Consider the following 18374-nt stretch of genomic DNA (forward strand, 5'->3'; position numbering starts at 1 on the left):
TTAGAGAACTGGATCGAGTACACTAAAGAAGATGGTATTTTGGCATTTCCAGAACATGGTAACTTTAATGGTAGAATTTTATATAACTTAAGAAATCATATGAACAAGTTAGATCCCAGACCAAGATTAACGCAATATGAAGCTCTAGAAGATTGGGAGACAGGCATTTGAGCGGGACAGGTCCAGAAGTGATTGAAATTGGAGTAAGTTTTACCCTAAATTTCCAAAAGAGACACGAGATAAGCGAATGAAAAGGTGGAGACAGTCCATGCTAGTGGAAGGATTATACCCTGTTTTTACCACAATGAGAACTATCAGGAAACAAAGGTACAGGGAAAAATGTAATGACTAGTGGTGATTCGGATGATGATTTATTAGATGACTTGTTAGTGAAAAATCCACCACCTTATGAAGAAGAAACTCAGAGTTACTCCTAGTCCTCCGTTTTTACAACCACCTTTAGTTCCGCAGGTTATACATGAAACCTCCTTAGAAAAGGTACTTCAGGAGAAAGAAAAAGAAGCTTTAAATAAACAGCGTAGTGAATTAATTCAGAAAATCTCCAACTAAATACAAGCCCTGAAGCCCTGACAATACCTGTGACAATAGGTCCCGTAGTTCCTTTGTATGGTGATAAGCAAGTTAATCCTAAAGTTCACGTTCTGACTACACCCATAATTCAGCCAAGAAAAGAAACCCTAACAGTTGATGATCAAGCAAGTGAATGTGAGTCGGTAATTTCCTTAATGGATTTACCTATATGAGAATCAGGAAGTGACTCAAACAGGAAAATAACGCCCCCATGTTCAAAAGAGGTACACAATGAAACATCCTCGGGAACGAGGCAGGCAACCATTGTAAGTCTGGAACAATTAGACAGATGGACTCGAAGCATAGAGAAGCCTAAAACTCAACCAAAGCTATTGGACATATTTAAATTAAGGGTGGAATTAGAGGAAATGTTGGCGGGAAATGTGGGATTGGACAGACAATTTGAGGAAGGCAAATTATTGTTTATATGCAGAAGTATTACCCGCATTACAAAAAATATATCATGAAAAATTAATGAATTTGGCTTTGGAAATGGGAATGGACATTGGCAAATCAAAAGTATTGCAACCAGGGGGCGTGGCTAGCAGCCGATCATGGCGGCAGCATAAGGGACGAGCTCCGCGGCTGAAGCGGCCTCTTCGTCGATCCGACACAAAATCCGTCACAACTACAAGCCCCAAAGGCAGGTACCGGATCCCAGGACCGGGCGGAGTGAGCAGCGGCAAGCAGCGAGAAAATCCGACGTCCGTAGCCAAAGATACGTCGAAGCCTCCGGCCGGCCTACCAACACCTCCAGAGCCGGGACCTTCCCCGGACTTTCACCCCGCCGGAAGTGCATCCTGACCGGAGAACTTAGACCGGAAGTGCCCGTGCGGTGGTAGACTCAATAGATCGACTGCACCTCGGGAAGTCGGTGAGGGCGGCACATGCGAATCAAGGAAGCGGTGCCTACAGGAGGGGCCGCTGGAGTTCTGAAAGCATCACCTAACGTGCCGAGAGCCTGGGCATCGACGACGGAGTGGACGCCCGCCATCTTGTGACCTGAACAGTCGCTACGCACTTGGCGACTACCGGAGCACCTCGCGCCCCGAAGACACACGCCCGACCTGATCGTTGCTGAACCGGACCGGTCAGGAGGCTTGCACCGATCCTCACATCCTGGCGCGTAGGGGCACGAGGGGCACGAGGAGCACGACACTCGGCGGCATGGCGGGGAAAGGCCCTAAGGGCGGCGTCACACAGACTCGTATAGATCGCTTTACCTCCGACAAGCCCGCCGGATCCCCGGCAGGGAAGGAACAGCCTGGCAAGACGGCCGACTCCCCTGGGGGAAAAAAGGCCACACTGGACGACGTCATGGTTGCATTGGCACAGTTACAAACAACTGTTGGTGGAATCTCCACGGACGTCACCCTACTTAGAGCGGACCTCCACAAAATGTCGGAAAAGGTCAAGAGTATGGAGGTGATCACGAAATCACTGGTGGAAGACGTTGCGGAACTCCAGCGTGAAATGGGGAAGATGGCGCAGGACAATAGAATGCTTCGGGAGAAGCTGGATGAGCAGGAGGGGCGTTCTAGGCGCAATAATATCCGCCTTATAGGGGTACCGGAATCGGAAGGTGTGAAGGCGATGGATCTCTTCGTAGAGAACCTGATCACTAACGAACTAAAGCCGAAGGGACTGTCCAACTTCTTTTCGGTGGAGAGGGCCCATCGAGTCCCGGGTGGCCAACCAAAGCCGGGGGCTAACCCGCGACCCATCGTGGCACGCTTGTTTAACTTCCGGGACCGGGACATAATCCTGCAGGCAGCCAGGTCCTCCCCCCCCCTCAAGATCCAGAACGCCACCGTTGCCATCTTCCCCGACTACACCGCGGAAGTCGCCCGTCGGCGACGCACATTTTTCGACGTGAAAAAGGAACTGAGGTCCAGGGAACTGCCGTACTCAATGTTATTCCCCGCAAGACTAAGGGTGGTAGCGGAGAACAAAACCTGGTTCTTTGACAGCCCGGAAAACGTGCAAGAATGGCTCGAGGGATGGAGACCGGGTCAGAACCACAGACTGACGAATCGCTCCAGAAAAGATCGGGCTGAAGGCCATCGCCGAGACTCACAGGCCTCCGGAGGGGGACCGGACAACAGTGACTCTTTGGGAGCTGAAGGCGGCGGGGACGAGGCTGAGGAACAATGAACGCTTGGGAACAATTCATTTTTCGCTTCTGTATTGAGACTATTAAGCTGTGAAGCGCTTCCCGCCATTGGACACTGGGTGAAGGGCCTCCGGGGGTGTGAATGAGAGACTGCCGGCTGCAGAGAGTCCCTCACCCCAACGCGCAAGTACACTGTTTTGGGGATGGGGTATGCACTCTGCTAAGTTGGGGGGGCGGGCAGTTTTGAGTCCGTATAGCAGGGGGGCAGGGAGGGGGGGAGAGTTGAATAAGTTTTCTCTGTGGGACTTTTCGGTCCTACAAGGTTATGTTCTATGCACACTTAAGTATCTGGGCATGTCTTATGTAACTAAGAACTACTGGTACACTCGGGGCGCAGGGAGGTCTGATTGGGAGACTAGCAATGGCTGCAACGGATAGTCCAACCACGAAGAACTCACTAATTGTCATGTCCTGGAACGTGAGGGGCCTGGGGGATAAGATTAAGCGAGGGCTAGTGTTGCAGGGGATAAGGAGACGGGGACCGGCTCTCATTCTCCTACAGGAGACACACTTGTCGGGAGCGGCCACGAAGGCCCTAGATAGGAGAGGCTATCACATGATAGTGCATGCTGAGTTCACTTCGGGGTCCCGTGGCACTGGCATCCTGCAAAAAAAATCTTCCAAATTCATTGTCAAGTCTACTGCAACGGATGACCATGGCAGGTTCGCGGCAGTTCATGGCCAGTGGGAGGGGAAGCTCTTTAATGTAGTCTCTGTCTACATACCACCAGCACTACACTCTGAGGCCTTGCCGGATCTGGGCAAATTCCTGCTAACACTCCCCGATGGGGAACTGCTCATAGGTGGGGACTTCAACATGACACTCACAAACTCCGAGGACCGCTTTCCCCCACGTACACACGCAGGAGGGCCCAACAGGCTCCAGACATTCTTGACTGCACAGGGGTTGGTGGATGTATGGCGCGCTCTGCACCCTACTCAGCAACAATACACATACTACTCGGCCACACACAATAGCCTGTCCAGGATAGACTACTTCTTTACTTTGATTAATGGTCACCTTACTGTAGCCGAAGCCGAGATACAACCACGGGGGGTCTCCGATCACTCGCCACTCACATTAACACTCACCACTACGACCATGGCACGGCGCAGATTATTCCCGATTTTCCCAGGCTACCTCAAAGTACCTCGGATTACCAAGGACTTGAAGAGGACAACCCGGCTGTATTTCGAAGAAAACCAATCTTCGGTGGCCTCCCCCTCCATACTGTGGGAGGCGTATAAGACAGTGTTCAGGGGTCAGGCCATAGCAGTGATCACACATCACAAAAGGACGCACAGGCAAGAGGCCCTCGAGATAGAGTTAGGCCTAGAGAGGGCCAACACGGCCCATATGGCGAACCCCTCAGACGACACGCTTCACGAACTCCAGGTCCACCAGCACCGCCTTACAGATCACATGCGCAAGGTCACGATGTCAGACATTGCGGCCACACAGCACAGGGTATATGATATTGGGGACAAGGCCAGTAAATTGCTGGCGTGGCTGGACAGGAGACAGGGGGGGGGAAGAATATCCTACAACTTACGGACCCACAGGGCAACAACCACACCCGCCCCGACGAGATAGTAGACGTCCTCGCCGATTATTTCACTTCAGTCTACACCCCAGAGATAGTGGTAGAGGAGGGGGAGGTACAGACTGCCCTTGAACACATTCCTTTGCCAGAGCTGACACCAGAGACGTCCGAGGACATAGACGCGCCTCTCACGGTGGAGGAGATCCAGATGGCTATAGGCGCCCTCCATCCAGGCAAGGCGATGGGCCCCAACGGGATTCCCATTGAATGGTTGAAAGTCATGGCCGAATCCTTAAGCACGCCCCTACTCAATATGTATGAGGAATCTAGAGCACAGGGTACGCTGCCGCTAGATCAGCGGATGGCTACCATTGTGGCGATACCGAAGCCAGGTAAGCCCCCCAACGAATGCTCATCATATAGACCGATCTCACTTTTGAATCCGGAGGCCAAAATTATTGCCAAAGTGTTGGCAAACAGGATCTTGCCGACTCTGTCCCACCTAATCCACCCGGACCAGTCCGGATTCATGCCACACCGCAGCACTGCTCTAAATCTCCGCAGGGTGCATGGTGTATTGGCGCGAGTTCCACTACTGCAAGAACCGGCTGCCATCCTCTCCTTAGACGCCAAGATGGCATTTGACATGGTGGAATGGAGCTACCTCTTTGCAGTGCTCACGCGTATGGGTTTTGGCCCGGTGTTCCTTTCCTGGATACGAATGCTGTACAGAGACCCAGTGGCGCAGGTGACGGCCAATGGCCACATTTCAAGAACCTTCTCCCTAGGCAGAGGTACACGACAGGGCTGCCCGCTTTCACCCCTACTCTTCGCCTTAGTTCTAGAACCGCTGGCGGTTACGATACGCACCACCCAACTCCTGAAAGGGATACAATGGACCCCGTTATGGGAGGACAGAGTGTCCCTCTACGCGGACGACATGCTGATCTATCTTACGGATCTGGAAGAGAGTCTCCCTAACCTCCTGGCTCTCTGTACAGCTCATGGGCGAGTCTCGGGTTACACCATTAACTGGACCAAGTCCATCATTTTTGAACTGCGGGGGCCACTCCCGCCTCTCCCGGACTCCTGCCCACTGGAACCGGCGCACACGTCCTTTAAATACCTGGGGATTCATATCACCCGGAATGAGGCGGATTTCTCACGGCTCAACCTACAACCTCCCTTGGCCCGGCTCCGAGGGGACGTGCGCCATTGGAAGGATCTCCCCCTAACGCTCCTTGGCCGTGCAGCGCTATTTAAAATGATGGCTCTGCCACGTTTCCTATATGTGCTGGAGAACGCCCCGTACTTGGTGCCAGATGGCTTCCTTCAGAAAATAACGGCACAGATCTCGGGCCTGTTATGGGGCAACCAGCCAGCCCGCATTTCTCACGCCAAATTAAACAGGGGATGGTACGACGGGGGAATCGCCCTCCCAAACGTACAGTTGTACTACTGGGCGGCCCAACTCAAAATCCTTAACCAGTGGATACATGCCCCGCAGGATGACCCAGCGTTCAAGGCTGACAGGGCGCAACTGGGTGCAAACACCTTATTGGCCCCACTGTACCACCGTGGAGTGGCGGCAAAACTCACTGGGCCTACGAAACACACAGTCCGCATATGGTACAAGGCACAGGCAAAGTTGAAGTGGGATGGCATCATTACGAAACTTACGACCCTATGGGACGCAAAGGCGTTGGGCCATTTGCGGCGCTCCAAGGGCTTCACACAATGGGACAGCATCGGCATCTCCACGGTGGGGGACATGTGGACGAGGGAAGGAGTGATCTCCTTTGCCACTTTACAGGACCAATATGAGTTGGGGAACACAGAGCTCTACAGATACATCCAGGTCCGACACGCGCTACAGGCAGCGATCTCACCCGACACATCCCTGCCCGAATCCTCCCCTCTGGAGGATCGTCTACTCACCGACTTCATGCAAGAAGGGGCGACATCGCTGACATACCGCAAGCTGATTAACAATATGCCTGATCCACTGGGGAAACTGAAGGACAAATGGATGGCGGAAGTGGGTGACCTGGATGAAACTGACTGGAACACAGCCATGGCATCCCCACGTGAAGCAGGCATATCGTCTAAATTTCGCCTAGTGCAGCTAAAATTCATTCACAGAATCTACTACACCCGTACGTTGCTTCATAAACTGCGCAGGGCGGATCATCCGTATTGCCTTAGGGGCTGCGGGGCAGAAGTGACCTTCATACACACGGTGTGGGAATGTCCGTTGATAGTCAGCTACTGGCAACGGGTAGTACGCACGATGGCCCAAACACTTCACACCACCCTCACCCTAGACCCACGGCTCTGCCTGCTAAACATCTGGGAGCCGACTGACCTCACCTTTTATGCGAGGACCTGGGTCACAGTGGGGATGGTAACAGCGAAACGGGACATAGCACAGAGGTGGGGGTCGGCTGATCTCCCCACGCTGCCCCAATGGCTCCGCAACATGGACATGCTTATGTTGACTGAAAGGGCGGTGTACAAATTGAGGGGTAATCCACGTAAATGGAATGGGGTGTGGCAATCCTGGAACACCTATAGAGGGGATATCTGCGAACCACTGGAGGAGGATGACGACGAAGGATCTGAGAGTGACGAGGAGCGTTGATTGGGTTATAACAATGTATATAGGGCGTGCGCAACAGAAGTGGGTGGGTCCAGCTGTGGGAGGTGGTATGGGAGGGAGTGGGAATTAGGGGGCTTTGACACAATACACTGCTCTCTTTACAGATGGACTGTGCTACGAGTGCCGAAAGCTACTACTTCAAGTACGTGCCGGACTAAGTGTGCTGTTTTCATTGTTTTATGTTTATTGCAAGGTGAAAAAGGCAAAACTCAGACGAATAGTAGCCAACAAAACACAAAATCGCAAACTGTATTTCTACGACACAAGTATATCCCTATTCATCACATCGTCGATATGACCTGAAATGCTTTGCACTAATGTGGATGTTATAAGTTTTATCACTGTAAATACTGTATCACTTCATTCACCTAGTAACTTATATGTGAGAACGCGATGGATGAAACTGTACATACTATCTTTGTTTTGCACCAAAAATAAAAATTTAAAAAAAAAAAAAGTATTGCAACCATATAGAGCTGAATTTCCTGACAAAGATTTGGAAAACATGTGTCAGGTCATAAATTGCAGATAAAGGAATTGTTGTTGTTGTTGCAAAAATGGGGAGATTTAGACAAATGGAAAGTTAGATGGACAAAGAAAAAGGAAGAGGCACAGGCAAGTAAAACGTCTTCTGAATACTCATTAAAAGAAGTAGAAAAGGTCGAAAGGTTGTATCCGATGAGAGAAGTGCCAGGAGGAGGTTATGTACATGTCCCATGGTCCCGACAGGACATTTTATCATTTACTAATGATTTCCCAAAGCTCAGAGAAAAACCTGTAGAATGGTTTCGACAAGTCGAAAGGTTCGTGAAAGTGTCTAAAGTATTGTTAAAGGATTTAGATGGTTTATTTGACATTGTTGTTCCAGCTGATTTGTGGTCTGAGCGCAATATCACTGTAGACTGGCCTAGTGAGGAATACCCTGGAGACCAAAAGACAGGAGCTCCTTCTGGGGAGGTAATGAAGAAATATAATCAGGGGATAACTTACTTAAAGGGAAAAATTCCCCCTAAAGAAACTGTTTGGACTAAAATAGACAGAACTACCCAAAATAAAGATGAATCTGTACATGCATATTATGAACGCCTTTTGCAGGTATTTAAACAGTACTGTGGTTAAGAAAATATTGATAATAATGACATGACACATTTTATTTATCGTTTTGTGCCTGGACTAAAAGCTGAAATTTCCCAAACGATTAGATAGCATAAATTGTGTTGGCAAGCAAAGCCTGTCAATCAAATTCTCAAGTATGCAAAATACTGTGAGGATGAAATTGAAAATAAACAAAAGAAATTAGAAGAAAACATAATGTGGGCTAAAGCTAAAATGGCAGAGCAACAGGAACTGCAGTTAAGTCAGCAGGCAAATAATCAGAAAAGAGGGGAAGACCGAAGTGGGGGCAAACCTAGAGGAACAATGAGTAAAGAAGAAGCAAAGAAAAAGTTTCCTTGTCATGGGTGCGGAGAATTAGGGCATTGGAGAAACAAGTGTAAATTAATACAGAATAATAATGTCCAAACTCAAAATTTAAATCCACAGACGCAGAATGAGGTGTCAATGAGACAGCCGCAACATGCAATACAGAATCAATTGCCTCAAGCCCCTATGCCCGATTTTGTGAGTCAACCCAAATACAGTGTGGACACCGGATTTCGAGAGGAAAGTGGTAAGAAAAATACAGTAACACCACAGTTTCTTTTGCAGAACACATTTTTTGAGTCAGAAGATTACTGACTGTGCCTGAGAGGGTGGGGGAGAGGATTGCGTACTTGGCGTATCCTTACCGGTAGATCAGTCAAGTCCTTACATTGAAGGGAAAGTGGAGGGAAATGATGTTACCTTTCGGTTGGACACTGGTGCTACCCATTCTACTGTGAGAACAGCAGACATCCCAAACCTACCCCTCTCGGGAGAAGGCAATCCAGGTAGTGGGTGTTTCTAATAAACAAATTAGGACCCCTGTCACAGAACCTATTGTAGTTTTTATTGGCAACTTCAGGGAAATGCACAAATTCATAGTGTGCGATTCTAGCCTTGTAAATTTGCTAGGAAGGGATGTACTGTGCAAAATGAACTGCACAATCTTTTGTACACCAAATGGTGTTGAAATTCAGACTCCAGATGAGGACGGAGTGTATAAAATTATGCTAGCGAGACAAGAAACAGAAGTTAAAAAGATGTCTTTGGATGATTTACCAGGAGAACTAAAGACTTTTGTAGATTTTGATGTGTGGGATTTTACTGGGAAAGAGGTAGGCCTAATGGCAAATGTTGATCCCATAAAAGTGACAGTGAAAGAAGGTGCAATTTACCTAAATATTTGGCAGTATAAACTGAGTCCCGAAATAAAAGCAAGAAATAGGCGTTTGGTTGAACAAGGTATCTTGGAAGAAATAATGAGCAGTCCTTGTAATTCACCAGTAATTGGCATAAAGAAACCAAACGGAAAGTAGAGGGTGGTCCAAGACCTCAGGAAAAATTAATAAAATTGTCGTGGGGAGCTGGATGGTTCACTGTGATTGATTTATGCTATGCTTTCTTTTCCATCCCGCTGCATCCAGAAAGCAAATTTGTATTTTCGTTGAAAGTTGATGACCATGTTTACATATGGAATCGTGTCCCTCAGGGGTACACGGAAAGTCCATCCATGTTTAATCAGATTCTGAAAAAGTGCCTTGAATCACTGGGGTTGCCTGGATAATCTATCCTGGTGCAGTATATCGATGACCTATTACTGGCATTGAGAACAAGAAATGACTGTGTAATTGATTCCATTGCAATGCTGAACCATTTAGTAAAAGGTGGACATAAGGTATCTCCAGAGAAATTGCAATACTGTACAACCACAGTAAAGTATTTAGGGCACCAGATAGAAAGAGGGGTCACGAGAGTGACATCTGAACAAATCAAAATAATTCAAAACATGAAATTACCCCAAACTCAGAAAGAAATCAGAATGTTTCTCTGAGTTGTAGGTTATTGCAGGCAGTGAATTGTGTTATTCGCAGTACTTGCAAAGCCACAGATTCAAATGACAAAGAAACGAGCAAGAGACCCAGTCAAGTGGGATGACACCTTTCCTAAAACTGTGTAACTGCCTGTGTGAAGCTCCAGCATTAGGGATGCCAGATTATTTAAAAGAGTGTGCAGTATTTTGTGACACGAGACACAATTGTGCACTTTCAGTCTTAACCCAGACCCATGGGTTAATGCGATGTCCCGTGGCATATTTTTCTGCAACGTTGGACCCAGTGGCATCTTCACTGCCAGGTTGCCTGAAAGCAGTAGCTGCAACATGCATGAGTCTTGAGCAAAGTGAGTCCATTGTCATGGGACATCCTGTAATAGTGTATGCTCCATATTCAGTCGCGATTCTGTTAACCAGAACACGCACTCAACACCTAGTCGTATGACTAAGTATGAAAGAATTATCCTTGGCTCAGAGAATGTGACAATAGTGAGATGCACTATTTTAAATCCAGCAAACTTGTTGCTCAATTCTCACTTTGAAGAAGTCAGAGAGGAAGACGAACATGATTGTATCGACTTAACTGAATTCAGTACTAAGCCTCGCGAAGACATATAGGAAGAACCTTTAAAAGACCCAGATCATGAGTTATTTGTAGAAGGCTCGTGTATGCGCCATGAGGAAGGAGGACTAAGCGCTGCTTTTGCTGTATGCACTCTATCAAACATAGTTGAAGCATCCTATTTACCAGGAGTAAAGTCAGCACAAATAGCCCAATTGATTGCTTTAATAAAAGCCTGCAGAATTGTGAATAATTGGAGAGTAACCATTTACACTGATAGCCGGTATGGTTACGAGGTTGTGCACGACTTTGGCCAACTCTGGATGCAAAGGGAGTTCATGACTTCTTAAGAATTCCTGTCAAAATAGACAATATGTGAAGGAATTACTTGAAGCAATTCAATTACCTAAAGAATTGGCTGTGGTCAAATGTGCTGCTCACCAATCCGGAACTGACAGAGTGACAGAGTGACAGCCGGTAATCATTATGCTGACCAAGTGGCTCAACATTGTGCCAAATATAAAAAGGCAATAAACAAGAAAATTGAAGCATGTGGAAACAGCTGCCTACTTATGCTATTGTGTGGTGTGAATACATGGGAGGAAGTGAGAGATTTACAAACCGAGGCAGAGCCCAAAGAAAAGGAAGACTGACAGAAATAGGATGTTGAATGAGACCTGAAGATGGCATAATAGTCTACCTAGATGGGAGACCAGTGTTACCTGACTGTATGCTTTCACCAATGACTAGAATGTACCATGGGGACACACACATAGGGAGAGATGCTATGGTGAGACTGTTTAGAAGGGACTGGTTCAATGTGAAGTTCAGGAACATAGCAGAGAGTCTTTGCCAGAGATGCCTTACATGTCAACGATTAAACCCTGGTAAGAAAACTGTAGTGTGCCCTGGGAAAATTGGGAAAGCAGAAGGCCCTTTTTTTAGATTACAAATTGATTTCATTCAGTTACCTGCTTGTCGAGGATTGAAATATCTTTTGGTCATTGTCTGCCTGTTTTCAAAATGGGTGGAAGCATACCCTACTCGTAGGAACAATAGCATAACTGTAGCAAAACTTTTCTTGCCGAAACTCATCCTAAGGTTCGATTTTCCAGTAACAATTGAATCAGACCAAGGAAGGCACTTTAATAATGAAATAATCAGCCTAATTTGTGAAGCATTCTAAATTGAGCAAAAACTGCACTGTGCATATCGCCCAGAGGCTTCTGGAGTGGTAGAACAATTAACTGGCACAATCAAAGCAAGATTGGGAAAGATGTGTGAATCTATCCATTTGGAATGGCCTGATGCGTTACCTCTTGTTCTGATGGGACTCTGAGGCATTCCAGACAAGAAAACAGGCTTGAGTCCCCATGAGATATTCATGCAAAGGGCAATGAGGCAAGCATGTGTGCCAGGACATCAGCTGTTAACTATATCTGATGATTTAGTGTTGGAGTACTGCTGACCAAGTGCATTCTCTCTCTCACCGGGTTGGGGAAGACGCAGAAGCCAGACATTCAACTCCAGCACATGACTTGAACCTTGGAGATTGGGTTGTGATAAAGAATCACACTCTAGAATCTTGCCTAGCACCAAGGTGGGGAAAACCAGAACAAGCGATATTGGTCACCACCACAGCTGTAAAGTGCAAAGGAATCCCAAACTGGAGCCATGCCAGCCATACCAAATGGATACCAGAACCTGACGAAGTTGAGGCTGAAGGTTGTGCAACTGAAGGGTCTCCAGAAGTTGATCCTGAAGTAGTTGACAAAAAGCAACCGAGCACCAGTCAGGATGAATGGATCCCAGTGGTTGACATAGCTGAAATCAGAGTGAGAACAAGAAGCCAAACATACTTATATAGTCAGACTGATAGTGATGACAAGAACGTACTCCTATTACAGAAACCCAAGCCAATGGTAATCATGAGGATGACCAGATAAGGAAAGAGCAATATACTCAGACCAACGACACCTACCAGAGTTCCATTGTCTGAGGAGGGACAGATAGGTACTAGTCAAAACGTACAGGCGGAAGACAATCAAGAATCTGCAAGACCTGTGCAGGATCAGACAGGGGTAGTCAAAAGGATTCAGGATGAAGAAAAAACTCCAGGCCCAACACAGTCCTATCCTGAATCAGGTCATATTAGGATACAAGGATTAGTACAGGCAGAAGAGTCAACTGCAATAAGCCCTGGGGTAGGTGAGTTAGAAAGGAAACCTGAAGTTGACGAAAATCAAGTTGTGCTACAACTTAAAGAAAACAAAAGAACACTTGAAGAATCAGAAAGCACAATGCCAGCTAAAAGACTCAGAAAAGGTGATAAATGGCCTGGTTTTGTTAAGACTGAAATATTGCCAAGTAACAATAGATGAAGAACCTGAACAGGTGAACAAAATGACAAGTCAAACTGAACCATCCACCAGCAATCAAAGAAGGAGAAGTCCAAGCCTGAAAAAGCTAAACAATAAGTGCAAAGGCCCTGAATGGACATACATCATCCTTGAAGATTTCGAAAATCTAGAAATCAGTGTTGAAGAATTGATTGCTGATCAAGATATTGAAGAAGTGAGGCTAACTTGAGATAAATCACAGGTGTATTCTCTGTAAATTCTCAAAGAGGGGTTAAGCCTGCTTAGTCAAAAATGGCTGATAAAAGAGTTACTGGAAACTCTAAAGTAAGTTGTATAAAGACATGCTGTAGGATATGCATATGTAGTGTATTGATAGTACTTACAGTATGGCTAGGACTGACAATAGCAATACCGCACTTGATGGCTGCTAAGCAAAATGACACTAGTATACACGGAAAGATAGCGCACAACAAACAAGATAGAGTAGATTTAGAAGCACCAGAGGAGATAGAATTACATCACATTAGAAATAGAAACGAAACTGAACTGAATGATTTTGCTAGTCTATTAGTACATTATGTAGAGACTAGGCAAATTAGTGATCTTTTGTTAGTGATGTTTGTATGAAATTGCCTACTTCTGTAGCTGAAGCTGTAGCTTTACTCCTGACTTATGGAATTTCCAGTAGCATATTAACTAGTTTATTTTAGAACACTGGAAGGTTGCAGTATTATTATTCTAACATAGATGTTATTTTTCCTGAGATTCCTGTCCGTAGAATAATGAATCCTGTCCTTAGTGCTAAAGATACCCAATTCTTTGGTGAATTTTTCCTAACAATGAAAGAAATAGATATAGCTGGCGCACACAAAGACAATCTAACATGTAGTATACATGATGAAGAAAAGGTATTTTTAAACTTAGGCGAGAAAAGGAGACAGGATTTCCATAGAAAAGCCACTGTAACGAAACCCCAGATACCCAAATGGGCCAAAAGGGAGGAATTTATGGCAACTGGCAATCCTCATGATGCTATGTCTTTGGATTTTGAAAAGATGGGGAAAATCTGTCTCCATAGAAAGAAAACTGAGTATAACAATGTATTCATCTGTTCCAGTGAATGTGAACACAATTTCCTCATAATTGGGGGATAGGGACTAAAAGGGGGAACTAATCCAGTATTTCCTGGAGTTTATTATATTTGTGGGAATAAAGCTTATTTTAAGCTACCTGATTATTGGTATGGGAGTTTTTATTTTGGAATAGTATCCCCAAGGGTATACCATGTAAAAAGAATCACTGGAAGCAATGAACATGAAAATGAACTAACACGTTATAAAAGAGATAGTTTTTCAGAAATTGTAGGTGACATATTTAGTGCATTGATACCTTCAGTGGGAGTGGTTCTGAATACTCAAAGAATTTCTAAGTTATCTACAGTAGTGGATCGTTTAGCGACTGACACTGCTGGAGGATTTTTATTGATCAATACCGAATTGGTTGAGTTCAGATCAATGATTTTACAATATCGACTTGCTCTTGACATATTATTGGAAAAAGAGGGCGGACTCTGTAGAATGTGTAAAGCACAACATTGTTGCACTTACATACTAGATAAAAGTGTTGAAATTGGAAGGTATGTAAGGAACATTACTTATTTGGAAAAAAGAACTTAAACCACTGGACGTTGATAGTGCATGGAAGAGACTTACTGATGGTCTCTCTTCTATTGGTACTTGGATATCTAATGTAGGTAGAAGTATTGTAGGTATAGTACTGATGCCACTAATGGGAATATCACTAATAATATTGGTGATAATGATTTGGTGCAAATGCTGCAGAAACAGAAAAAGGTACACTATTAATGAGAAAATGAAGAAAAACGGAAATTTGACGAGATTCAAATAGAAGAGTTAAAGGGAGACATATATAAGAGAATGAACTTTTATCAGAATAATGGTAAATAGAAACACCCCAAGTAATTGAAGAAATTGAATTGGGAGAGTGTTGAAGTTGACATCTGGTTCCTTAATTTGTGATGATATAAAATATCATCAAAGAGGGGATTGATGGAGCAAGGTTTCACATATTCCGAAACTTGCTTGTATTCAGTCCTCTCTAAATAACTTATAATATATTAACCAACATGTTTTGTTTACTAATATTTGCACTACACGGCATTATTAGCATCTAGGAGAAGCTTGCCTATGCTGCAGCTTGTACTAAACTTGTTTGTTCTGCTTAATCATTAACACACAAGTTAAAATAAAGTAATTGGGATAGAGTGGAGAGAAGTGGTATACAGTGCATTCATTTATTTCTGTATTCTAAAATGTTTCTTTTTGATTATGCTACTAGCTTGTACTTTGGGCCTGACCACTGACACATCTTCCATCTTGGAAGATTCTGCACACGCGCACACTGACTCTGAAATTTCTGAAGCATTGGCATTGAATATCTGCCAACACCGTTCTTACCCATGATGTGCCTGGGAACCTGATCATCTGACCTCTAGAAAGGAAGCTAACAAATACAATGTATTAAAAATGTGTACCAATATTCTTGGACAGACTAAAGTCATGGGAAAGTAAATTGTGGGTGGGGATTCAATCAATATGATTCCAGGTTGAATTACATCATTTTAGTATGGTGTGATGACCTCTCCATCTTTCTAACCAATCACTGAAGGGGAACACATAGATTTGCAACATTTAGGGGTGGTACATTGCCCTCGAAATGGTATAACTAAGGTAGACTTAGATAGAGAAATTGTCTGACTTGCCAGAATAGCTGACCTGTCACTGAACCAATGCACTCAATAGGCGATCAAGAGCAGAGGTGCGGGCGGAGCACTGTCAGAAGAATCGATTACCCAATCGGGGTTCTAATTGGCTTTCCTAGAGAGAGGGGCGTGACACTGGCGTTTCACTTAGCGGAGGTCACTTGTCCTGTTCTGCACCTGTCTTGTCCTGTGGGCACCTGATTAGTCAGGAGCCTGGTCCGTATTTTGCCCCAGCCCGTGGCCAGGATTGGTCATTGCACGATTCTAGGTAAATATAATCTATGTGCTATGTCCATTTGCTATTTCCCTTTCTCACCCTTCCCAGGTACCAATGTCTAAAGGAGTTACTGTGATTTCTTACAAACTTTATGTCCTACTGCTTATATTCCTGCTTGTAAAATTTATGGTCACGAGATTGTGTCCCTTTTTATTTGACTAAGAAAATCTACCATAGACAAAGGTTTAAAAAAAACTTTCATAGAGTGTGGTTTTTATAAGAAAAGTAAATGTGTTGAAATTTTGCCTGCCTGCCAACTCCCTCTGATTCACAGGACTTATAGTAAGGTGACGAGGATTGCTAAATCATGGTTTACAGGTATAAGTCCTAAACGGACCTCTGGGCAAACTGATGGAGTGATTAAATTAGTAAATTGGTTAGGCAGGACTGCCAGTTCAAAGTGTGAATGTTATATGGGCCCAAGGTGAATATGGTAAAACTGAGCTAGGTGGTCCCTGCGCGCTCTATCGAGGCATGTATCCTTTTCATGCTTTTCAACTACTTTAAAAACTGGAGTAATATCTTGAGTTCTGAAGAAACATACTCTTGATGAAACCACGTTTTATAACTTCACCCCAAATCATGACTATGCTTTTTAACTACTTTAAAAACTGGGGTAATATCTCGATTTCTGAAGAATACTCTTGATGAAACCTCAGTTTATAACTTAAGCCTAAACCTCAACTTTTTGATTAAATACATAAAAAAAAATTTCAAACTGCAGAATCATGTGGAAAAAAGAACCTAATCAGGACTGATTAGTCTCATGGGATTACTATCACACAGAGGCACTCTGCTGGTGGTTTCGGGCATCCAGAGGGCAACTGATGGTGTGGTCACATGCCTTCTCATGATGCTGGATCTCAACAGCTTTTGATACTGGGGCTCACAGGACACTTGTGACCATCATTTCATTACACATGAGTCTGGGGTAGAATGTTCCAGATTGGTTTCCTCATTTCTCACAGGAAGATCATACCTGAGCTTCCAGGTATTCTCCCCTCCCAGTCCACTGTCAAGTGGCAGAGGGTTCTAATCCATCATTAGCCTAGTTTAATCTACATTCAGTAAGGGGCCCTTGAGATATCAGGTAGCTGGACTAGATTTGCAGTAACACAATTTAAGCTGCCAACAAAATGTATTTGTCATCAAAATGTGCAAAGGTTTAGGTTTAAATAGGCCACATATAATTAATGTGAATGTTTAGTAGGCAATGTTATAAGGCTATGAGAGAAGTAAAAGTGCTGATTGAACTTAGTCTAACTTCTGATGCCATATTAATAGAAGCGTCACAGTAACATTGAAAGCCTGCTGCTCATGCTGAGCTGTTTTGCATGAGAGGTTTTCTATTTTGCTCCAGAAGACTTTTGTTAGTTAGTGAATAGGCATTTGTTTTGTATTAGACAACTGATAGTGAGGTTTTTACTGGGATGAAACGTGGCAACAGGAAAGATAACTCCTGAGAAGAACTGTCTGAACTGCAAAATGTGGATTAGGTATCATTTCAAGGACTGGTGTCTGTAGCCCATTTTGCAGATATGAGAAGATAAGGAGTTCACCTATTCCCAAGAGCTAACTAAAATCCTATTGGACGTAGCGGTTAGAGAAAATGACACTTGTTACCATCTAGAATGCTGTGAGTGTATATTAATGCGTGTTCCTAAAGTAGAAGGGGCTTGTCTCACTCGCATTTTGCTGGAAACTCATCTCCGAGTTTCTTGAGAGTATCTCTCTATATGGGAGGTTGCTTAGCCTATTTACTGATGTCTGCTGACTTATAGCTGTGAATACTTTCCAGTTTAATCATAACTATATTTAGTATCTGAACTGCCACCTTATTCTATTTAATTCTAACTTAATAGGGAATTCTTTTATGGAACACGCTTACTGCATTAGGAAGTTCTTCGCTAAAGTACTGTGATTAAATGAGCACAGTGTTACTTCAATTGTAAACAACCCACAAAGAGAATTGCATAACATACATATCAAATAAACTAAATTACTCACTTTCTGCAGTTTCACAGCAAGAATAATTGACCGTGTGCAAAGAATTAAGGAAGTCAGACACGTTATGATGACAAATCCATCAAAAATTAGATTGTTCTGAGTGCTTTTTGGAACTAAAAAGAAAAAAAAAACACCAAGGGTCAAAAGTGTTATAACTCACTGAAACTACTCAGTCAATGGCATTTACAGATGGAAAGCCAATTGGTTAGGAGCAAAAATATAATGGCGAGAAATGTACACAAGCAGCATATATGCTCCTACCTGAAGACTATACATTTTATTCACGAGCAAATTATCTGGCAAAATATACTAAATGAAAAGGGGCTGGGGATTATTCTCTTGATAAACACATAAAAAAGCCTATTAGGAATCTTTATCCTAAAATTGTCCACATTACACTAATATTGAACGAGGAAATAATACTTTGAAATATTAGAAATCAATAGAA

The 18374-nt window shown here is 44.4% G+C and overlaps 1 protein-coding gene across 1 annotated transcript in view; it reads right to left on the reverse strand.

Annotated features, from left to right (window-relative positions):
* MCOLN2 (mucolipin TRP cation channel 2) overlaps nucleotides 1-18374 on the reverse strand; it is a 416948-nt gene that overhangs the window by 162792 nt on the left and 235782 nt on the right. The window contains exon 8 of the mRNA XM_086954049.1: nucleotides 17927-18039. Coding sequence (XP_086810175.1) covers nucleotides 17927-18039 — 113 coding nt within the window. The remainder of the gene's footprint in view (nucleotides 1-17926; nucleotides 18040-18374) is intronic.

This window comes from Lissotriton vulgaris, chromosome 1_1 (genome assembly GCF_964263255.1).
Source record: "Lissotriton vulgaris chromosome 1_1, aLisVul1.2, whole genome shotgun sequence".
Classification (NCBI taxonomy): Eukaryota; Metazoa; Chordata; class Amphibia; order Caudata; family Salamandridae; genus Lissotriton; species Lissotriton vulgaris.